Source organism: Chelonia mydas, chromosome 15, assembly GCF_015237465.2.
Source record: "Chelonia mydas isolate rCheMyd1 chromosome 15, rCheMyd1.pri.v2, whole genome shotgun sequence".
Lineage (NCBI taxonomy): Eukaryota > Metazoa > Chordata > Testudines > Cheloniidae > Chelonia > Chelonia mydas.
This window is the reverse complement of record NC_057856.1, coordinates 20154955-20180255: the sequence shown is the minus strand read 5'-3', so window position 1 is coordinate 20180255 and position 25301 is coordinate 20154955. Positions and strand designations below refer to the sequence as shown.

General features: G+C 37.7%; 1 protein-coding gene across 14 annotated transcripts in view; it reads left to right on the top strand.

Moving 5' to 3' along the window:
* LOC102931209 (splicing factor SWAP) overlaps positions 1-25301 on the top strand; it is a 96330-nt gene that overhangs the window by 43619 nt on the left and 27410 nt on the right. For all 14 annotated transcript variants that reach the window (XR_005222360.2, XM_037878620.2, XM_037878618.2 and 11 more), the window contains 2 exons: positions 6211-6444; positions 16406-16596. Coding sequence is in view for 13 of the 14 variants with exons in the window: in XM_037878620.2 (XP_037734548.1) it covers positions 6211-6444; positions 16406-16596 (425 nt within the window). In the remaining variant the exon portion in view is untranslated. The remainder of the gene's footprint in view (positions 1-6210; positions 6445-16405; positions 16597-25301) is intronic.

Sequence of the window (25301 nt, the reverse complement as noted above, 5' to 3'; positions counted from 1 at the left end):
CTGGGAACCCAGCCTACTCCTTGCTTCCGTGGTTCATGAAGCTGTACACAGGCAGCCTGAACTGCAGTAAGGACCCATTCAACCATAAGCTGAGCAAGTCACTAAGGCTCCTGGGAGATATCCATAGAGCATTTTGGGGTAGTGGTGGGGTTGCCACCAAGATTCACATGCAGCTCCTCATAAAAGCGGCATGTTTGTGGGGCAGAATCAGAAAGCCTGTTTGTCTCCCTTGTCTTCTGGTACACTTGAAGCAGTGCTGCATGAAAATAAAGGAGCTTCAGCATGTCCCTGGTGTAGCCCTTCTCTCCCGTGCCCCGATCTTGGCATAGATGTCAGCATTTCTTCTGCTGGATCGGAGTTCTACCTGCACAGACTCTTCTCCCCACACAGCAATAAGATCCACCACTTCCTGTGTACTCCATGCTGGAGCGCGTTTGCGGCCGTGAGTCTCCGTGATCAGCTGTGCTGGTGAGCTCTCCATACTGGTCAAACAGGAAATGAAAATTCAAAAGTTTCCAGGGCTTAACAGGGGAGCAGCTGTTTCCTGTGTACCTGGCTGACGTGCAGTGGAGTTGAAAACGCTTTCCAGAGCGGTCACAGCAGAGCACTGTGGGACACCTCCTGGAGGCCAATTCATTCGAATTAGACAATACAGTTGTGTCAGCCCATGGATGTCAAATCAAGTGCTGCACCTCTCTCAGAGGTGGAGTACAGAAGTTGACTTTACAGGCCACTTAGGTCGGTGGAAGGGACTCAGTAGTGTAGACACATACGGTGTTAGATCAACTTAATGTGGCTTATGTCGACCTGAGTTTGTAATGTAGACCAGGCCTAAATCTCACTTCATGTGCTTCTAACTACCTGATTTGTGCCTGCAAAAATAACTCAAATTTGTGGATGGTTTGTGCATTGGCAAAAAGAAGGCTACCCTTATGAAATGTTCTCTCCCCTCCCCACCATTGGTATCTATTATATATTACCAACTTTTCTGTACACGAAACTGTGCTGAATTGTTTTATGAACAATAAGAAACTACAACTAGCCTCAAAATTTCTAGTGATTGAAACAGTTTGTATCTCTCAGGATTAGTCTATTTCAGATGTCTACTCTTTGACCATAAATAGCATTGAATTTTTAGTAAATTGAGTTATTCAGCACTAGACCATATTTTTATATGGTGTTTTAACTTAGTGGAACCTTATTTTTGCCATTGCTAACTAATTTAAAAATATCAGGACATAAGTCTGTTTTGTTTAAACTAATAATTGAAAACATTGGAAAAAATAGGGTTGTGGATAAAATGGAATCTTTAAGACTTCTGCTTGATTATTTCATCTGGAAAATGCTGTAGTCTAGTTGAAACTGCAAATATTGGAAGTATATAGAGGTCACTTTCCACAATTACTTATCTCTTCCTTTGCTGGAAGAAAAAGCCTTGCTGAAGGAGAAGTCTATTTAATGCTAGATGAATTTTCTGCCTGTGAAATTTTAATTTGAGAACAATGGGGAAAATATGTTTAAGACCAACCTTGCAAAGTCAGCTAATGGAGTTGAAATGCACCAAGTCTGTGTGGTAGACACATTTCCTTTGAAGGGCCTGTTTCCTGTGCTGTTGCCATCTATTTACTTGATTTATTGGGAAAGGAAGCAAAAAATTATTTCCCCCCTCTTTTTACAGCATGCTGCAATGATAAAAACACATTAGGTCATAATTGTTCTTGTTTTGTTGACATGACTCTTAAATTGTTTAACATATGAATTATTTCTAATGTACAATTTAGTAATCTTGTTTAGACAGGATCCTTGAGCCTCCGCATGATTTATGCTAAACAAATGGGCAAATAGAACAACTAAACTTCTGTCAATGACATCTAGTGTCCTTAAAGAAAAAATCTTAATCCAAGAGTAGAGAGCAGATCATGAACCACAGGTGTCTTCAGAAATCTGAAGTCCTTTTTTTATTGGGGTAATTGAAGGCCTTACACAATTGTATTTGGAAGACCTGGGCTTTTGAAAATTTCTCTTCCACTAGATGCCAAAGGGCAGATATCAGACCCAAACGATAGAACCTTCTGGGCGCTAGAGGGAAGAGAAGCAATGTATGGCAGTGAAAACCTTCCATCTCCATACCAAGGTCTTTTAACAGGTAGTGAGTAATAGACCCATGCAGGCAACCCCCTTTCTTCCAGAGGCTCCAGGTAATTATTCCTATTGACCTGTGCCCTTCCCTCTTCTAGCGCTGCTTCGCTCCCAGAGCTTTTTGAGCTCCCATTGGGAACCTAGATCCCTTGGTCTTTTCAAGGAGCCACAGTCACCTCCACTCCAGGCCTGCCCCAGAACTAACTTATTCAGGTCTGCGTCTTTTACCCCAGACCCCAAGTATGGCTGAGTTCCTGTCCAACTACCCAGAGAGCACCTCTGCCACTGTTTGCCTCCCTAAGCAGATCCACTTAAGACCGAAAGTGGCTTCAGGAAAAAGCCAAAAAGATATCCATGTGGTCCAAAGACCATCATTTGGCCCCGTTCCCTCAGTGAGGAATGATTAGCGTCTCCTTCCCCACTGACGGAACCAACCCACCCCCTTCATCTAGGTCCTGTCCTTTCAATCAGCAACTGTTTCCCTTTTCCATTCAGAGCCAAGTCTAGCAGATTTTTCCAAACTAGACATTCTCAAACTGTTTTATAGCATAGATCACAGACTAACAGAGAAGTGGTTCTCAAACTTCAGCCTATGGTCTGCACAGTTGTTTGTCATTGTTAAAGCCTCTGCCATTCTGCGAGAGATGGCACTTACTGCCAGCTGTAGCCTAGTCCAGGAATTTATTTTGGAGTATGTCTCCAGAACAGCTGGAAGTGTGCTTCCCAGCATGGGTAGACAGACACAGGTTAGCTGTGCTTGAGTTAGTGCACTAAAAATAGCAGCGTAGCCAAGGCAGCACAGATAGCAGCTCAGGCAGACTATCTGGGTACATACTCGGATGACTAGCCCCATCCACCACCGGAGCTGCTGTGGCCACACTGCTATTTTTAATGCACTAGCTTGAGCACAGCTAAACTGTGTCTGTCTCCCCATGCTGGGAAGCATGCTCCCAATTGCAGTATAGACGTATTCCAAGAGAGAGTCCTGGACTGGACTACATACCCCCTTAGGAAAACTAAGGCTATGTCTACGCTTACAATTTTACAGTGGCACAGCTGTACCAATACATTCCGCCATTTGGTCACACACTAAATTTAACTTAAGTATAGAGTCCCTAGAATTGTAGACCTAATAAGTAGACTTATAGATACAAAATACTTTGATTCATGCACAAAATATCAAGCCCTGGTGCCTGCGGGCAGAGGCAGCACAAGGAGCTAGGAGCTGAGGGAGGGGAGTTGCTGTCGCCCTTCCAGGGAGATGAGCCCCCCTCGCCCCCCCGGTAAGCACCACCCTGCACCCCAGTCCTCCGCCCTGAGCTCCCCCACACCCAAACTCCTGATACTGGGGGGTGGGGAGGGCTGAGACTGCAACAGCAGCAGCTGGTGCGACTGGCGCAGAGGCTGCCCAAGTTGCTCAGGTGGTTCCCGGGCCAGCCGCACTGGGCTGCTGCAGAAGTCACAGAATCCGTGGCCTCTGTGACAAACGTGCAGCCTTACGCATAGATAATAAATTTTGCACAGCTTTTTGCCAAGTTTGTAAGGTATACAGCTAACGAAGGCTGTATTACAAATGTGTGCATTGCTTATTTAGCCAGGTGAAAAATGCACAGGTTGGAAGTGACTAATTAAGGCTGTTTGCTTAGTAAGAGGGAATACTACTCTCATGGACATTCAGACAGGAGTGGGAGGTTTTTTCCCCTGGGGTCTTCACAAGGTGCGTTCTAGTGGTATCTAGCCATTTATTCCAGAATGTAGCTTTTTTGTATTTTTCCCAGTCCTTTTATTTATTTTACCTATTTGTATATACACACGCAGATTTATTTTATTTATATATATATTATATATTTATTTTATTTTTATATATAAAATACACACACACATCAATAAATAAGTTTTTTTTCCCCCTAGGACATCTACATCTTAATATTAGGGTTGTACAATTAAGGATTTAAATCAGGGACTGTTACAGTTAGGATTGTGTGAGCAACTGTAACTCATTCCCCATCTGGGGTAAACTCTTTTGTTTAAAACAAAAACACATAGAGAAGATAGGACCTAAATAATGTCTGTTCCAAAAGACCCACAGAATGACCTGCGCAGAACTCTACTTACATTTCTTGGAAGGGTAAGAAAAGTTCAGATTGTGGTAAAGTCAGCTCATATTTCTGAAGAATCAGGGTCTTCCAGATCTGATGTTAAGACCGACCCTATTTGGCAGATATTTCTTTCCCATTATCGATACCATTCTAAACTTCAGCATTCTGTTTTATAAAATGTCCTGTTTTGTCCAAATGACAAGTAGAAATTGCAAGCTATTTCCATTTCAGTATTTTGAGTATACTAAAGGTATATTCAGTATTATTCTATTTGTAGAGTGCTATACTGTTATGGAAACAACTATTTCATGTGAACTTTTTCATGTGCCTTGGAATTTCATCCTTTTTCAGCACATCAGTTAGATTCTTTTTATAACACATCTAAGCATCTGAAAAATTTTGCCTTATCTTTTAGCAAAAAGAGTTTTCTGTTTATAACTTGCTTGTTTATTTCTCAGTAATTTTCATTGGGAAATTCCAGCTGCTGATACCAAAGGGTTATTAAAAGCTTGTGTGTTCCATTGGCCTCATGTCCATGTGATTTTATCATATTTTTTCAACCTGTGACTTGTAACTGTTTTTATACAATTGATCCAGTGGACTGCGTGTGGTCTTTCTGTCAAACCTGGTGGCAGGTCAGAAAAGGCAGCTCAACAACTAGCAGATAAATACTAAACTGATGTCTTTTCACTGAAGTTTGAGCTAAATGAACATAAGAGAGGCCATGTTGGTTCAAACCCGTGGTTCATCTAGCCCAGTATCCTGTCTTCTGACAGTGGTCAATGCCAGGTGCTTTAGAGGGAATGAATAGAACAGGCAATCATTGAGTGATCCATCCTCTGTTGTCAACTCCCAGCTTCTGGCAGTTATAGGCTAGGGACACCCAGAGTTTGGGGGTGTATCCCTGACTATCTTTGCTAATGGCCATTGATGGACCTGTTCTCCAAGAACTTATCTGATTCTTTTTTGAACCCTATTATAGTTTTGGCCTTCACATCTTCCCCTGGCAATGAGTTCCACAACTTGACTGTGCCCTGTGTGAAGGATTACTTCCTTATGTTTGTTTTAAACATGCTGCCTATTTATTTCTTGTGTGAAGGAGTAAATTACTCTTGCTCATTTTCTCTACACCATTCATGATTGTACAGACCTCTTAGTTGTCACTTTTCCAAGCTGAAAAGTCCCAGTTTTTTTAATCTGTCCTCATAATGATTTAACAGTGGTGTAGTGTAGTTATTGCCTTATACAGGCCATTTTTGTAATGAGATTGAAATTTTGGTAACCACTTATTTGCTTCAGTTTTAAGGTGTCAAGTTGTATGAAATGCGGAGGAGGAATGTATTTTTACCCCACGCAGCAAGGATTTTAAGATGTAAAGTAAAAAAGCACAGCTTAATACTACAAATCTAGATGTCTCATGCATTTCCAGGCTACAAACTTCATGATGTATTTTTAAAGTTCTCCTTATTTCAACTGTAGCACACAATGTATAAATCATGCCTAACCTTAAACAATAGCATTATATGAGTGTAGAAAACATTAGCATGTGCTGGTCTTAAGCACTCAAATGCTGCATGCTAAGTTTTGCGAGGAAGAGATTATATAAACAATGAGGTCTTTTTATTTTGGACCAGATATAAAAATTAATTTTAGTTCTATTTAACTTTTTTTGTGATGAATACTGAAAACAACATGTAAATGCATCTCTAATGAGAAGGCTGAGCAATTTATAGAAGCAGCTAGAAAACATTGGTGGGGGGAAAACCATCAGCTATTTTCCCTTTCCCCAGAGTAGAGTGTACTGCTAACAGCACACTGTGTTTTGAGCGAGAGGATTGTAAAAATGGGGGAGTCATGTTTCATCTTTCAGAAGTTAATCTGCAGAGGTGGTAATTAACTAAGCAGAAGAATTTAACCTGCTTTCCACAGTAGTGCTAGTGATATGTAAAAGTGTTGTTCCTTTATCCAACAGCATCATTTGCTCCAATAAGCTTTGCAATCAAGGCCAAAGAAAATGACCTCCTTCCCTTGGAGAAAAACCGTGTTAAACTAGATGATGACAGTGATGAGGAGGAGGAAGAGGGCAAGGAAGGCCAAGAGAATGCTAACAACTCTTCAAATAATAATCCAACACTCGCCACTCCCTGTACTGCTGCTGAAGAGAAAAAACCTCAGCTTACCCAAGAGGAGTTGGAAGCCAAACAAGGTATGCTGTATAATACTGAAAATGATAAATTGCCGAAAGGAGTCTGAATTTTTCAGACCTCAAAAGCATTGTAAACAAGACTTGGTTTTACTTATTTTGGATCTTAACTATGTTTTCTGTTTTTGAAAATGTTTTGAATCACTGTTCTCTCTACTTGCTTGCTAATCTCCTCACATAGACTTCCCATACATTGCTGTTGTCAGTTTAGAATGTAAGGAATCAAGCTGGCATCCCTACCAGCCACAAATTAATACACTGGAGCAGAGTGACTTTATTAGTCCATATGATATTGCTTTGTTTTGGTTACAGCTCCTGAGTGAAATGTTAAACTTTTAGTTTTAAGGCTGTATTAACATGTATGGACATGCCTTTTTTTGTAGGCTTTCTCTGTAGAACCCTTAATGCTTCCAGCTTTCTTTCAGTTATGTATCATACTCATAGTCTCTAAAGACAATGTGTTGCTCTTTTGTTACTGGTGTAGTGCATTGCTATAAGCTTTTGTCTGTTGCTCTGTTTATTTTGTGTGTTTGGGGGCAGAGAAGATTTGAATGAAGTGATCGTTTAAGGGGATCAGCTACCCTCAAGCTATTTCACATTAGATGTTAATTTTATACAAGTGAATGCTGACAATGTGTATGAACAAAACACTGATGAAGGTTGTTTTTAAAACCTTGCTTTTATATACGTCTCATCTTTTTATCATGCAAATGAATATTGTTGCTTCAGAAAACGTATCCTGGAATCGCTTAATAGCATATCCTTTTTGCAGTATGCATTATACTCTACTGCAATGATGCATATATGTCACAGATACTAGGCTTTTGGTATAGTAACTAATAAATATAAACGTGGAATACAGTTGTTTAACAACAAGAATTGTGTACCACATAGAAAATGTTAGTCAGCCATTAAAAGAAAATGCATACCAAAAACTTGGCACAGCAAAAATATCCATCCAGCATCTGTGTAGAATGCAGGAAATGATAGTGGAAACTGAAAATAACTATACAAACAGTTATCAGATTCACACAATACATTAAAACTTTTTTCTCTCATCATCAGTGAATGTTGCTTGTAACAGTTGTATGTTTAAAAAAAAAAAGTGGCAAGCTGCAGAGCATATCTGTTTACACAAACTTTGAGGAGTGTTGGGTATAAAGAGGGGTGAGAGTCAGTGCTGTATTGAGAGTAACGTGGAGTGTGGTTTGCTTTTGTTTTTTGCTTGGATTATTACTTTTGTCTGAGAATAAACTACTGTATTTATATTGGCATGTTTCATTTTTCATGGCTGGCAAAGGTAGTTGGAGAATGATAGGTGTTCTTTTATAAATTCTGTATTTGTAACTGCAAAAATATAATTTAAAATAGTGTTATGGAATGATGTATCTTTCCCCAGCACAAACTCCAGGAGATATGGTGCAATCTGAAAGAGGTAAAGTTTCTTATGGCAGGAGGTCTAACTGCTGTGGCTTCTAGTACAAACCCCCAGCATATAAATATTTATGCCATATGTTACAGGTCATGATATTTAAAATATGTATTTTAAATCTTAATTTGCTGTTGTACAAACAAAGTTTGTCTCTATTTCAACAACCTATTTCAATGCATCTTCTGTTGTTGAATCTGCAGTAGTCTAATCCTTATCTTTGAATGTATTTTATTTTAATTGAAAAAAGTCAGTGATCAGCTTTAATGTGCATGAGAAAAAGGGTATTAACTTTTTGTGGATATGAAGACTATTTTCACTTATAGGAATGAATTCTCTTCATCTAGCTTTTTTCTTTCTACCAAGTCTTATTAGGTTTTGATCTAAGGAAAATGTCTCTGTAGAAGCAAAGCACTGTAAAGTCTTTCAAGAAATGGGTTTCGCCCCTTATAAAAAGTTTAAAAGTATCTATTATTAGTGATTAAGCAACTACATTTCTAAACTACAAATCACTTCTATTTTGTAATCTCATAATGGACAAATGCAGTTAAATTACCATTTCATTTGTAGAATATCCTTGAATATATAATAGTAATGAAGATGATAGCTCAGACTTGCATTTGGCTACTTTAAAAGCTTGTCAGAACATATTAATATAAAGCTTTTCAATTAAACATTTCAAGTGTACAGGATATTCCCAGACACCATTTGACGTTCCTGTATATGCATTATATGGAGGACTTTCCGCTAAAGAATGATACCACATTTTCTTTTTCTCCTTCTGCCTAATCCGTTTCCTGAAATCCCCTCCCCACTTTAATTTAGCCAAAAGTAATATAAAAATTAATATTTTAACCCATTGTATTTACATTTTGTAACTATTTTCATCTTTGAGGCATGCATTGAGACTATCTGATTCCTCCTCCCTTCCATTCCTGTACCACAGGGGAATTTGGATTACAGAAGTGCTGAATTTATTCTTACTGTAAGAAGTGAGATCTTAGTGTACAAATGATGGAAGGAAAATTGACTTAGAGATTGGTCTTTTGAGCTAAAAGTATTGGAACATACAGTATTTTACAAAATAATTTGTCGTTTTTGTGAAGACTGAGTGTAATCAGATCAAGTTAAGTAAAGGAATAAACACTAAAAATATTACTGAGTTAGCCCAGTTCAACTCTCATAAAAATGAATGACTATTAAAGGAGAGTTATTGCAAGAGTAAAAACTTCATAATGTGATAGGTTACAAATACAGAACTCAGGTTTATTACTGGTATATTTGACATTTCCAGCCGTCATGTCCTCAAGATTTGAGGACTTCAGTACCTCAGCCAAAGGTTATGGGCCTGCTACAAGAGTGGATGGGTGAGATTCTGTGGGCTGTGATGTGCAGGAGGTCAGATAGATGATTATGTTAGTTCCTTCTGACATTAAAGTCTACAAGTCTTTTATCCATCAGGAAAAAGCTAACTACTGCAGAAGCACCCAGCTGAATAAGGAGTTATTTGATGATCTGCTTGAGAATTCAATGCCTTTGCATTTGATGGTATTACAAGCAGACAGCTGAGCTTTGGGCTAATAGTTGCCCTGCAATATGCATATGCATTGTACTTGTACATTTGCACATAAAATTTGTCCCTGTGTTAGGGAAGGAGATTCATTTATACCCTTTTCTCTCTCAAAGCCAGGTTCTCTTTTCAGGGCTAGGACTGATGCCCTTCATAGTGCTTTAGAAGTTTTGAACCCTTGGTTAGGAGAAGAACATAACACACTCACTTGCACGAGTTAACTTCTATAAACTTCTAAAAATCTGCTTTTAGATGTGAACATATAGCTTCGCTGACTTGGAGTTAGAACTGCTTTTTGCACTTGCTAGTATAGAGTGCAGTATTGCCTTTCCCTTCGTAGCTACAGCTATAGAAAACAAACATTATAGCTTCTTTGCTTACATGTCCAATTGAATATCAGTTAAATGGCAACAGTGCGGCATTGTTTCTGCAGCAAAGGCAAAACAATTTAAATTTAAATATTAAGGGATTGCTACCTTTTTCTTTTCCAACATAAAAATATGGGCAAAATCCCTGTGCTAGGCTACACTGGAAGAGGTTTTAATTAATACGTCCATCAGAGCAGAGGTCTGCTTTCATTATATTTCCAGTGGGGATATAAATCTTATTAGGAAGTCATTTGTAGCATGAAAATACAAAATATACTTGTTCATTAAAAATAAAATTTCAGAAAGACTTTAGACAAGTAGACTTCTCCTTCTGAGAGGATTATTTGCATTTTGACAGTTTTTGTGTTTTGCCCTCAAGTTATTGTGACAATCATTTGAAAAACTATCGTGCCTTTTGTTATACAGTGCACGTTAAAGGGCTACTCTAACATATTTTTAAATCAAAATATCTGAAAATGAACAAACTGTGGAGTGCACTTAATAAAGCTCAAAATTAACAGAATTAAATAGTTTGGAATTTTTTATGGTGCTGACCTTATTAAATTGATCCTGTTTGAGATATTGACAATATGAGAGCAGTGTGTACAAGTGAATAGTTTTCCAGCTGTTCTTTTTCAACTGCTTATCAGTAAATGGAAATAAAACTTTCATCCAGACCAACTTTGATTTAAGTATATAACGGGTGACCAAACTTTACTGGCCCTCCGAGCCACATATGACAATCTTCAGAAGTTCGAGAGCTGGAGCATGCCTGCCTTGAGACCCCCCTCCCTGCTGGGCAGAAGCCCCAACCCCACCACCCCGCTGCAAGGCCGAGGTCCCAAGCTCCCCACAGTCTAGTAAGTGGAGAGGGGGTGGGGTGAGGAAGGCAGGGCTCCACGAGCCACACTTTAACAGTGTAAGAGCTGCATGTGGCTCACAAGCTACAGTTTGGCCAACCCGGATATATAATTTGGTTTTTTCAAACTACAGCTATATTGTGCACTTTGATCCCACACGCTTTATAGACAATATTCCTGATCTAAACTAACATTAAATAAAAATTATAAATTATTCCCCATGAAGAAAAATTTGAAAAGTGTCACTACATTTTTCTCTCTGTATACCTCAGTATGATTTTGCATGGTGCTTTACAGAAATTCTTTGTGATTTATAGTACAAACCACAAAATTTATAATATAAATGAGAAAAACGTAGGAAATAAAAAAGGAGCGGGATAAATATTACAACAGTAAAGGTGTGCATGGGAAGTTTGCAAGTTTGTTTTTTGGTAAGACTAGAAAGGTAAAGCCATATTTCACTAGTGGAGGTCATTGGCTGTACAAGAGGGGTGAGTTTTGAGGATATATTACAAAGAGAGTGGGTATGCTTGGTGAGAAGAGGGAGGCTGTTACAAGCAGAGAGGCCTCTGGGGAAAGCATGGGACAGCAGAAGAGAGACAAAAGGAACAAGAAGCCTAGAAGAGTCAGCAGACCACAAGACAGGGACTAGGAAGAAACAAGGGAAGAATTGTAAGCAGATGCAGTCTTATTAAGGCCTTTAAAAGTGAAGGTGAAGGGTTGGAACTCTATACCAAAAGTCAGTGAATAGACACAATAGGGGTGTGACATGGTGAGGGCCATGAAATTAACATTATTTTGGATGGTTGAAAGGAGTTGGGGAGGGTTGGAAAGGAGGATGTTACTAAACTTCTGACAACCATATACATAAAAACCATGTATATATATATTATGATGGGGCAAGGCCAGATGGCTATAGAAAAGTAGTGGAAGATAGATATATTAGCTCCAGGCTAAACAAATCCCTGGTACTGGGTTAAGTGAAATGGAAGCTGCTCCAGGTCAGTTAAGACACCTGGGACCAATTAAGAACTTTCCAGAAGGCAGGGAGAAGGCTATGTTGATTGGGACACCTTAAGCCAGTCGGGCTGGCTAAAACTAGTTAAAAGCCTCCCAGTTAGTCAGGTGGGGGTGCATGTCAGGAGCTCTGGAAGGAAGTTGTGCTGTTGGAGAGACTGAGTAGTACACACCATATCAGGTACAAGGAAGGCGGCCCTGAGGTAAGGGTGAAGTGGAGCTTGAGGAAGTGAGGGCTGCTGTGGAGGAAGTAGCCCAGGGAATTGTACATGTCATGTTTCTAAAAGGTCAGCTACCATAGCTGATACTATTAGGGTCCCTGGGCTGGAGCCCGGAGTAGAGGGTGGGCCCGGGCTCCCCCCCCCCCCCCTTTGCCCCCTGATTAATCACTGAGACTGGGAGACAACAGAGACTGTGCAAGGAAGGATAACTTCTCACCTCCCTTGCTGGCTTATGATGAAAATGGCTCAGTAGACTGTGACCCTTGTCTCTAGAGAGAGAAGGGTTACGTGGAGGGTCACAGTGAGCCTCTGAGGCTAGCGAAATCCGCCAGGAAACGCGGGACCCGTGGAGGCAAGGACAGAGCTTTGTCACAATATGAAATATATATATATATACACACCACGTATATAAATACATGTTAACAGTTTAATCAAATTAAAACTTACATATTTCCATAATACAGTGAAATCTGGAATTGTAATTTGCCAAAGACTGTATCTTAAATGCATTACACTAGAAACTATAGAATATGTATGTTGCTTTCCCTTTGCCTGAGCGTGCTTTGTTACTATGGCAGTGAGATGCAAAGGCTCAACCTAAGTATTTTTGAAAAAAACTTATTGTTTTCAGTAAAATTGTTTATCAGAAGTATTTATTTGAAATCTTCCCAATTAAACTCCAGGTGAATATTTTTGGAGTGGCAGGTTAATGAAATGAGTAGAGGCTAAACTATTTCCTACTTTTAGGTGAGGGAAAGTTGTTAGACGTTGTCATATTCCAGGGAGTTTTTCTTTGCCTATCTTTTGGACAGATAAAATATATTTTTAATATATTTACTAACATTAGTAAACATATAAGTTTGGAGAGAGTAAATTTCATTTAAAGGAGCAGCAGTCTGAATTTAAGGAATTATGATCATCTTTCGTGGGACCCTCTAGCTAGTATTTTTTAATTGAAACAAATTTTAAAACGGGAATTATTGTACAGCTAATAGGTATTGATATTTTGTCAGAAGCAGCCTATGTGCTCAAACTCTGCTGGTTACATGTTACATTATAAAGAGGGTTTTTTGTAAGATTTCTAAATCAGTATGAGAGTTTTTGGTTTAAATACCTAAATTGTTTTTTCTGCTAATAAAAACTAATTGTTCTGAATCCTGTAAAATTAATTTTGCCAGAGTTTGAAGGTATCTGACTTTCATATTTTGAGACAGTGAAATTTACAGCTGGTATATCCATGTTTATAAAATGTGAAATGGAGAAATGTATCACTCAAACCTCACTAAAGAGGCAGTGGCAATATAAATTACATTGCAGGTCTTAATTAGTTGTCATTTGCAATTTGTCTATTATCCAGTTTAAAAGTATGTATTTAATGATTTTAAGGTTACTTAAACAGAATTAACCAAATAAATCTGTTTTTTAATCAGGATGCTTTTGTAATCATAGCACATTATCACAGTATGCTTTGCTTAATTTCCTTGAAGAAATAATAATAATCTATAATTCCTAATAGTCAGAAGTACTTTGTTTTCCTGAAGGTAGTAAACAAGAGTTCTTTGAAGAATAGTTGCTCAATAATACTTAGTGAAAGTATCAATTCTGTAGTAAACATTGTAACTTAATTTTCATTAAAAAAACCTCTTTTGTCATGTCTTTCCCCCCTCCTCTCTCCAATTTAATTTCCTCATGGGCATATGGACGTGAAATTTCTCCTATGGTCTCAAGCCAAAAGACAGTTTTATGGCAAACTGATGCTATTTTGAAAAGTTATTTTGGAGATACGAGATTTTATTAAAAAAAAAAAAAAGTTATGCTTTTCCCTTTTGAAACCTTTTTTTTCAAAGTAGTATTTAAAAAGCTAATCTAAAGAAAAAAAATTATTTAAAATATTTTTTTTCTCACCAAGCATCAATAGGAACTACTGCATATTGAAAACAGCTATAAAGGTAGGCAGAAACATCTAGCATTAGTAGCTAAACTTCCTAGAAGCTCCATCAGGTCTTGGCTGATATTTATAGCTTCATTGGTCAAGTCAATGGAGCTTGAAAGGGCCAAATGCCATATAGCTCTGGTTCAAGGGATTTGGAAGGACTGCTGACTCTCCTGGTGGAGCTTGTAAAGTCATCACTGTATCTGCTTGGAAGAACTCTCATGTTTTCCTGATTAATTTAGGAATTACAACATTTCTGGACAGAACTTTTTATGCAAGAATAAACCTGCAGAGAATTGTTCAGAAAACACGTATGCACTACGGTATGAACTACCTTGCATCACTAATTTATAATATGAAATAGAAACAACATTTAGTTGCTTATTGACAAAATATTTTATATATTGCCTTCATAATAATGTATCCACTAAAAAAGTCTTAAGTACCTTCACCAGCCGAGATCTTTAAACTAGAGTTCTCTTTCAAGATAGATATATTATAAACAAAAAGATCCTCATAAGAGCATTCGAGTTGAACAAAAACACTTAATTCTAAATCTTCTGAGATCCAAATATTTAAAGTTCAATGGTAAATTCAGTTCTGACCTGATTAACCTACATATCTACTTTACACCATGTACATTTCCCTGTCTCTTCGCTTGCTGTGACTAATCATCAACTTTCACATATTGGCTACAGACCCAATTCCTTTTGGACTTACAGGCCATCAATAGCCAGAGATATCAATTTCTTCCCACATCTTTGTCTCCACAGAGATTAGAGGTAACATCTTCCCATTGCTCATCTTACTGCTGTGATGTAAAGATCATGATGCCATTCTTGTACCTCAACCTTTAGATAAAGTCCTGAGGAGAAAAAACACCCCTTTTACCATTCTATAAATTGGATAACTTACATATCCTTATCTACCTTCTTTATACAGACTAGAAATCTCACATGCACCTGATACAGTTCAGAGATTTTTTTTTTCTCTCCATATACATGCCAGATATACACATCTTTACTCCATTCACTCTTCATATACTTGGTGCAAATGTGAGAATACTACATCTGTTGGAACAGGTTTGGGACCTTGCTTCTTCCTCATGGATGGCAGCATATGTGTAGAATGTTAGATTTTCATTTCCTTCAAACATCAATGATATCAAAAGTTTCTGAAAGTTGTAGCTATACATATCCCAGTTAGGTTGACAATGAGCAGGAATACAAGTTGAATTCATTTTGTTTTGGAACGTTAGTTTGAAATTAACTGTCAAATAGTATTTTCTGAATTAATATTTAGTGTTCTCTGTTCTAGTTGTTTAACATGTATACATTTCCAGTTTTAACTCTCAAAGTATTTTTTTCTCTAGGAATTCCCTGTGGTCTTCAGGTCTACTGAAGAGATTTTATTTAAATGTTCAGTTATTGTGAAATTAGCTCGTTTCTTTGTGTTTTTAATCTCTATTCAGAAACTTGACGAAATACTGTACAGAGTTGAAATAATCCAGTTCATTTATAGGACAACATTTGAAAATATCTTGATGTAGAGGAGTGTGTTTTTATACAATAATTAATCTATTGTAGATGAAAAAATGCTGTTCAGATTTTCCTTTTATCCAAAAAACAATTGAAAGAATATATATCTTGCCCTTCGCTCCTAGAATATTAAAGATGATACATCTGCACTTGATGGTATATTTGCAGTTAAATGCGGGGATATGTCTGTATTTTGTTAGGTGTGAAACACATCATATTTAGTGGCATTCTATATTAAGAGTGTGTAACTAGTTGATCGTCAAAGGGAGCCACTTTCATAATGCTACAGAAAAATTATTCTCTAGGGTGATGTCCTAAACTGCAGTTACAATGGTTGTACCTCAGAGAAGTGCTGTTGGGGATCTTGCAGGACAGGAAGTGATGTAAATGAGAATGAAGTTGAACTCCTGAAAATATCTTCTGAGTAGATAAGAAACACACTTCTTAAAAAGAAAAAAAAATCTAATCAAAACTTCATGCGCAAGAAGAAAAATTCCCTCCTTCCCGCTCTCCCTTCCCCAAGGTGGCTGTGCTGGGCTGTGAGCATCAGTTCCCCTTCTGTCTCCAGCTTGAGTCGCTTTGGGGAAGGAAGGAAATGGTAGGCTTTCACTCCCTAGGACAACTCTGCAAATCTTGCATTTGGAAGTGTGGGAAGGGTTTTTATCTGAGTTTAACCATTTAGTATAAAAAGCAGTCTACATTGAAAATGGTAGCAGCAACACAAAGCCTTGTGCTGTCACTGAATATGTATGTTAATGGGGTGAGGGGCAGGAAAAGGATTAGTATCCCTATGCAGGTTTGGTGGTTTTAGGTCGACCTCTGTCCTTGTTGAGAAGACCCTAATAATCCACAATAAATAATGTTTGAAGAAAAACAGCCATTCTTTCTATAGGCTAACAGTTTCACAGACTAATGTGGCTTCATATTGTGTACCAATACATCGTTCCCAAAAGAAATGTGAAGATACTTGAGTTAGACACAGTAATTTTTTGTAAATTCCTTGCATCTTTGTATGTTCCCCCCATCAGCAAAGCAAAAACTAGAGGACAGACTGGCAGCTGCAGCAAGAGAGAAGCTAGCACAGGCCTCCAAGGAATCAAAAGAAAAGCAGCTTCAAGCGGAACGCAAACGGAAAGCTGCATTGTTCTTGCAGACCCTGAAGAATCCTCTGGCAGAAGCAGAAGTTGAGAAAATTGAGGAGAATTCCTTTAATATGGAGGTAAATTAAGAGTAAATTCCATGTACCGTAGTAGTTAATCAAGAGAACCTATGCACAGAAATTCTTTGACTTTACGTTATTTTTTAATTAAGCTGACTTAGAAGTTACAAGCTCTTCCTGGATAACAGACACCTCAGTTTAGACGTCTGTTAGTCTTTTCAGATGTCTTGTATATTTTTTAGATCAACAGAAATTTATCGATCACAATTGGTAGATATTGGTAATAATATTTCTCAGATTTGTCAGTTTGTATGTTCTATACAATCAAATGAAAAAAAAAAAAGCATGGTGTGATTTAAATCTAACACTGCATTGAAAATCCATGGATCAGTATCCGACCCACTCAAGATTGAAGTACAATATTATAGTATTTTTCATTTTCACTTTATTGCTTATTAATCTATATTTGGGTTTTAGAAGAGGCATTTTGAGGTTTCAATACAGTTCATCTGTGGTTTGCATATATGTGGTTTATTTAGAGAACTGAAAATTGACTTAAATTTAGTGTAAAACTACGCTGCTGGAAATGCTAATACAAGACCCAAACAAGGTGTGTGCACAAGAAGCCCCGGGCAATTGGACACTGAGTTATAGTGAAAGGCTGACAGTGAGAGAACCCAGGGGTCTAATCATGCTGTCAGTTGCGTATCGGTTGACTTCAGTGGAAGTTGCACAAGCACAACTAATGGGATCACATGGTCCCTTGTGTTTTATTTTTGCTTTTCCTCTTTTCCACTGAGTCTTTATATAGTGTAAGGAACCTGTATTTTTGGTACTGGAGGAACTTTAAAGCAGCTACATATCTGTAACAAGTTGGTTTGGAGTATCAGGTTGCACATTTCTTATAATGCTCAGTCTTTGATCGGTGGGGATGATTACCTCTTACTGCCTGTCTAGAATGCCAGCAAGAAAATTATGGTTGGTCTACACTGAAAAGTTAATCAGCATAGCTACATCTCATGGGTGTGAAAAAGAGACATAGTTAAGCCGACCTAACCCCTGGGATAGACACTGGGTCAACAGAAGAATTCTTTGGTCAGCCTTGCTGTTACCTCTCATGGAGGTGGATTACATACAGCAATTGGAGAATCCCTCCCATTGCTGTAGTGTCTACACTGAAGTGCTACAGCATAGTAGCTGTAGATGTTCCATAGTAGTGTTTTAAATGTAGACATAGCCTTAGACATGTGGCCTGTGAGAGGCTGCTTTCCCGCCTCTCTTTCGTACCACTAAAATACTTGTCTGCTGATATGGTTGTCAACCTCACTAGATCTAATACAAGGCAAGAATCAGTTGGGGAGTTTTCAAAATCTTTGAGTGAGTGAGTCAGTACAGTGTTGTTCTCATACAGGTAAAGGCTGAAAGTTGCTTGAATGTTGATAATGTAAGATCTGGTTCTGGGGAATAATAGAACTAGCAGTAGTGTCCCCTCACTGCCCTAAATGCCTCTCTGGATCATTGTCACCAGAGAAATTAAGTGCAATTGTCTTGTCAGTGTGAGCAGGTTACTGGAATTTACCATATCTGGATTAAAGATTACTGAATCATTAACCAGTTTTTTTTCAGCAGACAGTAGAACGGCCAACTAATTTATCACTAGTATAAAACTATTACACGTTAGTCTACTGATAACAGGTGAGCATAACAGTATCTTATTGGCTTCTTAAAGCCTGTAGCTTTAAGAATTATATAAATCCTTTTTATAAGATTTGCATTTTAAGTAGCCAAGCTTTTAAAGAAGCATCATAGATCAAAAGACGTTAAATGTTAACACGTTCTAAAAGTATATTTGTTTTTAATTATCAGGAGACTAGCCGATTGATTTTTTTTTTTTTAAAGGAAATGGACTAATTAAATAACAGGAATCTATCTCATTTTACAGAATCTTGCATTTTTATTACAGCCATATAACTGTCTTTTGAGTGAAAATGTATTTGCTCTGTCACTGAATGGTATAATTATCATAGACAACAGTAGTCATCAATCTTTGGTTCGTAATTAAATCATGAAATACTGATCACAATGTATGTCACATCTTATAACATAAATGACAGCTAAAATTTTACCAGGCTAACTGTAGCTTTCTTTTTACTCTAGGAGTATCTTTAAATTAATTTTTAATTGATTTTCATTTTTACGCAATAATAGAGGCTTAAACTACATGTATAGTCCAAATAAAAAAGAGTAACAGGACCAAAAAAAGCCATGATGGCTAAACAGAGTAAAAGAGGCAGTTAGAGACAAAAAACACGTATTTTAAAAATTGGAAGTCAAATCCAACTGAGGAAAATAGAAGGGAACATAATTTTTGGCAAGTCAAGTGTAGGAGTATATTTAAACAGGCTAAAAAATAACTTGAAGAGCAATTAGCAAAAGAGAGACAAACTAACAGCAACATTTTTTTTAAGTACATCAGAAATAGGAAGCCTGCCAAACCATCAGTGATGCCACTGGATAATTGAGGAGCTAAAGGAGTACTCAGGGAAGACCATTCCATTGTAGAGAAGCTAAATGAATATTTTGCATCGGTCTTCATTGCAGGGGATGTGAGGGAGATTCCCACACCTGCGCCATTCTTTTTTGGTGCCAAAGCTGAGGAACTGTCCCAGATTGAGGTGTCAATAGAGGAGGTTTTGGAACAAATCAACAGTAATAAGTGACCAGGACCATATGGTATTCACCTTAGAGTTCTGAAGGAACTCAGATATGAAATTGCAGAACTAACAACTGTGGTATGAAACCTATTGCTTAAATCAGCCTCTCTACCAGATGACTGGTGGATAGCTAAGGTAATGCTGATTTTTCAAAAAAGACTCCAGAGGCGATCCTGGCAATTACAGGCCAGTAAGCTTAACTTCACTACCGGGCAAACTGGTTGAAACTGTAGTAAAGAGCAGAATTATCAGACACATAGATGAACATGACATGTTGTGAAAGAGTCCGCAAAGAGTTACAAAACTGGGTGACTGGGCAACAAAATGGCAGATGAAATTCAGTGTTGAAAAATACAAAGTAATGCACATTTGCAAAAATAATCCCAGCTATACATACAAAATGTTGAGGTCTAAATTAGCTGTTACCTCTCAAGAAAGAGATCGTAGAGTCATTGTGGATAGTTCTCTGAAAACATCTGTTCAATGTGCAGCAGTCATCAAGAAAGCTAACATAATGTTAGGATCCATTAGGGAAGGGATAGGTAATAAAACAGAATATCATATTACCTCACTCACCTTGTCACTCTAATATCCTGGGACCAACCCGGCTACAACAACACTGCTTTGCTTTAGTTCCTGACATAGGCAACAACCCTCTAGTGTCTAGATGTAGACTGTGATTGAAAGTGAAAGCTAAAGCCTTAGGGGAAAAGCTGGAGAAGTACATAAGGATGGCCATACTGGGTCAGACCTATGGTTTGTCTAGCCCAGTGTCCTGTCTTCCAACAGTGGCTAGTGCCAGATGCTTCAGAGGGAATAAACAGACAATTTATCAAGTGATCCATTCCTGTTGTCCACTCCCAGCTTCTGGCAGTCAGAGGTTTAGGCACTCCCAGACCAAGGAGTTGTGTCCCTGATCATGCTGGCTAACTATGTAGATAGATTCAAAGAATGAGCAAACCTGTTTTACCTCTATCAAATGGTTTTTGAAGTAATGCTAGTGCTGCATGTTATTTTATACCTTCAAAATTGATTCCTCTGGTACCACATGTGTAGGATGTTTGACGCTATCGAATCTAACTCACGTTTTTAAGCCTTTTTGCATTAAACTGTACCTTGAAAATAGTCAAACTGGTTTCTGCTGTAGTTGCATTTTTACTCCTGTTTGTATGGTTCTCTTGTAGTCTCTAACAGCTGTAAAAATAAGAGAAACAGAAAACTGAACCTTACAGGTGGAATGCAAAGCAGTGTAATTTTTTTAAAAAGTTTTATCTTGACTTATTACTACAATATACATGCACATCTCTTGAGGCAATTAACACCAGAAACAATTTAGGACTTTGTGAGTAGAGACCCAGTACCAAAAGTTACCGAGAGCTCTGAATGACACTAGTAGCCAGTGGGAATAGAGGGTTCTATAGCATGAAGCAATATCTCTTTTGGCCTTTCATTGTCTTAGGCTTGAAGATCTGTTCTTTGTTCTTTTCTTTTAGATGTTTGTTGTTTTTGTGCTATGTATGACAATATTTTTAACTCTATGGAGGGTAACATGTTAACAATTGAAATGAAAATTCATAATGCAGTCTAAAAGTAGAAAGCTAGTCAAAATTTGTCAAGCCTAAGAGGGAGATCTAAATCAATGTCTTGCACACATTTTTCATATTTACTAATATAGTCAGGAGTATGACAATTAAGTAATATACAGTTGGAGGTTGCTTGGATTTTTGTATGCTGCCATTCATTTCAGTTTTTTATTAAATGGATAATTTAAAAAACATAAATTAGATGTCACCTGCTTTGATTGTGGAATGGGCTTTAATGTCATAATTGATCACATAATGTCCATCGCCTCAGGTAAAATGTGAGTCTTTTCAGGGTCTTCTGTTTCACCTTGTAAGTAAAGCATTTTTCAAAACATTCTTCTTTAAGCACTGATTCCACACTGTGGAAGTCCATTAAAGTTTTGCCATACAAGCAGTATCAGGGATTTAATCCTCAGCCATTCTTTAAAAAAAAAAAAATGAAAAGCATAAAATATATTTACTTAGTGACAGGGGAAAAAATGTAAATAAAATCTACTAATTAACATTTTGAGTCGTGGTCTTTTGGCCCTAGTAGTAGTGCAAAAGCTTCACAATGTACCCAGATGTTAAACGTTTTTTGGTAGCCTTCTCTTCAGTTCCAAAACCTTTCTCTGTTCCTTCTGCAATGACATGTGTCTCCTCTGTGATTCCATCAACTGTAGGGCTGTAAGAAAGTCACACACAGCAGTTTTGTTGTGGTAACCACATGACGGAGGGGAGGCCGCGCCAAATTTGAGTGAGTGGCATTCTGACCTGGCACATGAGGTGAGATGCTATTTCAAGCCAGGTGGTTCTCCTTATTGGTGGGGAGCAGAGGCACACAGAGCCGACTGTGGAGAGTCTTGTCCTTGCCACTGGCAGTAGCATCCAAGGGATGACCATGCTGAAATGAGCCGCCATTAGGGAGCAGAGGCGCAGGGGAGGCACTGTGGAGGGAGAACCTGAGCTGTCACTGTGGTAGCAGTGCCCGGTCCATGTGCAGCTGCCCATTCTGGGCTGTGATAGCAACTCTTTTCTGGGGACCCTAGTGGTGGGGAGTACGACTGGATGTGGGGCAGTTTTGTGGTTTTGGTGTGACCATATCAAAACCACAACTTTCGTATAGCCTTGATTATCTGCACTTTGGGAAAATGTTTGACTGTTTTTTACGAAGAGCTCTCATCTAGTCTGCTAGATGAGGCTCCCATGTGGATTCATTGGTTTTATCCTAGCCCTTCTTGGAATTTAGCTGTAAAACATCAGAAGCTACTGTTCAAAATGAGGGTCAATCTTTCTATTCCTTTCATAAATCCTGTAACTTAACTGCATTGTCTCTGATTCCTATTTTTGACACCTTCTGCCCTTTGTGGTTTCCAATATGTCATTCACGTTGTAGTCATATACTTATGACCAGTATTTTGTCCCTTCATTTCAAAGTTAATTTGTCTCATAGTCTGTCCTTCTGAGAAGATCCCACATGTTTGTTCTCACTGTAAGAAATGGCTGTAATTTGGGGCCTTATGGCAAAAAAATTGCTTGACACTTTTGCTGAACGGTCAGTACTGAAGTCAAGTGTGTGCTCTTTCTCAAGCTGCTGTGTTTTTTGGATTTTTTGTGCTAGAATGTCTTTCACATTTTGTTTTCATGGATTTCAGATTTTTTTTCCACATGTTTGGCTACTGGCTTGTATTTATACAATAATTCAATGGTGAGGAAACATGAAATTAGGTAAATGATACTTTAAAAAACAGAAGCACTCATTCATCAGTAATATTTTTTGTCTTTACATATAGTTAAAACAGCACTTCAGTGAAACCTCACTCATTTTGCTAGAGGATGTCAAAATACAAACACGTACAATTACATATACAAAATACACAAAACTTTGCCTTGATAAAGGTTTTCCCCCCAAAACCCATCATGATAGTTTTCTTCAGCTGTTTTACTTTTGTTTATTGGATGGAGATGAAACTTCAGATAATGCCATATTATGGAATTTATTGACGACGACAAAAGGTTCTCTTTAAAAAACCCCATAAAATATACTTGCTACAAGATAGCTCTGTTGAACATGACGATACTCATCTCCACCCTATGAAGATCTAAATTTAGACAGTGCATAGGGTACTGTGCAGTGAAACCTGTTTTAAGGCTCTAATGAAACCAGTGAAAGTTGTCAGCTACATAGTGATCATCATATCATATAATTATTGAATTTAGGAATACTTTAAAGTGGTCTCTACAAATATTTACTGGAGGGGAAATTTACTACAACTACCACTATAGATCTTTGCTCTTTAATGAAATAAACAGGACGGTTAAACTCAGTTGATGCATCTTTATGTACAAGATATATAATTTATAATTCCAAACATTTTACTGTTAATGGCTTTGGACCAGGATATTGTAACCAGGGAATGTGCCAATATAATGTTAGTCACTTTTCATATCTCCATTTTAATAACCTCAACCCACAGCCACATTTGAATCTCTGTACAGCAGTTTGGTCTACTCTCTGGATTATTTTGAATTTAGCAGTTTCATTTACACTTCCAATGAAAGGTTGACTTCAGACCATTAATCCTGCATATGATGTACTGTGCAGACCTAAGGTGTGCAATAAGTAATACATTTATTTTCCCACCTGCCTCTGACAGCCAAAATCTTGTTACATAGATTTTTAGAGCAGTGTTGTGTTTACACCTCTGAATTGTGGTAGCTGCATGAAAAAATTAAGTGATCCAAAGAGATGTCTGAGTTGCACTAATGGAAAATGTTTGATGCTTATGACAGCATTTCTTCATGAGTTGGATGTTTCGATGCTGTAGTTAATAAGTGTATTGTTTGATTTTTCTGTTCCAGCTGTGGTGCTTGTTTATATATTTTAAAATTCGTGTATAATTTAAGGCAAAGGCATGTCAAGTTGCCTAGTTGTATAATCCTACTCATCTGCTGTGTAGAATATCATCTGCAGAGTAGTGAGAGGCCAGCTAATTGGTCCTATTTTCTCTGGAAATATTTTGTTTTTTAAATATCCAAATTATGATCTGTGTTGCCTTGAAATGTAGCAAGTGTTAACCCTTTTTGTTCTTATTTTGCTGTTGTAGAGAGTTGATAAATTGTGGGTTTATTGCTGATCAACAAAAATTGGTTGCTTGAGTTAATCTATTAAGGCGAAAGACAAATAGAGTATATATCATGGTTGTGTGCATTAATTTGTGGTGAATGAGAATTGATAATGTAAATTAGATACACCCCTCAAGCTCTAACAGATTACTAGGGGTGTGCTAGGTGTTAAGTGTGGGTATCACAGTTTCAACTTGTTTTATGTTAAACATTTTCTGCAAATGTAAATTTAATTTCAAAGTTATCTCTATTTAAGAATAACAGGCTGTTCGTTACATTGTTGAATGGTGTTTTATTATGGTATTATGCAGAGCTTACTCTTGTTTTTTTGGTTCATATATATATTAGATTTGGGATTTCTGTGTATAACTTTAGCTGAGGTGGTTGGAAAGGTGATTCTTTAAAATTCTCTAATTTTTCAGGGTTGCTTAAATAATACATTTAAAAACATAATTTGTCATAAATGTTTCTGACCAGCCATCACACACCAGCAAGCTTTCTACTGAGTGCGCAAGTATTAAATGAAAAGCTTTAATTATATAATTTAGGGCCTGAATTTCCTTTCTTCTACACCAGTATTATGCTAGTGTAACTGATATATAAACAGTGATAACTGTTCTGGATATTCAGGTCCATAGTGTGCATAAGCTCATATATATGAAAGACATTCTCTCTGTTCTGAAAAATGACTAAAGAAATTAGCCTTAAAAATTCAGCAGTTCTTGTCTACAAGGGAACTGCATTAAATAGCATAGTCATACTCCTCTTGATACAATAAAAGACAAGTTTAAGTTCTGGTGGCAAATTACATTAGAGCTGTTTCTCCCAACTATTCTTCAAACAGTGTTTTGAGTTGTGAATGCTTTTAACTTCCAACAGGATTTCCCCACTATCGCAAATGTATAAAACTCACACCGACTGTCAAACTTAAATCTGTAGAATCTCAGCAAAGGGGGTGCTACATTAATGTTGTTTGAAAACTTATTCACTCACCTGAAAATGACTTTTAAGGGTTTACCTGATGCATGTCATTTGCTTCTTTTTTTCTTTTTCTTTTCTTTTTTTTAACATGAGGATCTACTTAACGTGATTTGGCTTGTCTGGTTTTTAATGTTTAAGTTTATATGTACATTTTGTTCCCAAGATACATTGCCTTTTTCAATAGCTAAATTTAAACTGCATCTCAGGATTCTCTTGCTCTGGGTAGTGTTTGGTTCACGGCTTTTTTGCCCACATGTCACTGCTTTGATAAGCCATCGGACAGCTACTCTGTTTCCATTCTGTGAAATGAGTTGTTGGTGTTAATTGATTGCTTAGTCTGTGGATATCTACCTCATGCAAACCACCAGAACATGTCACCCAG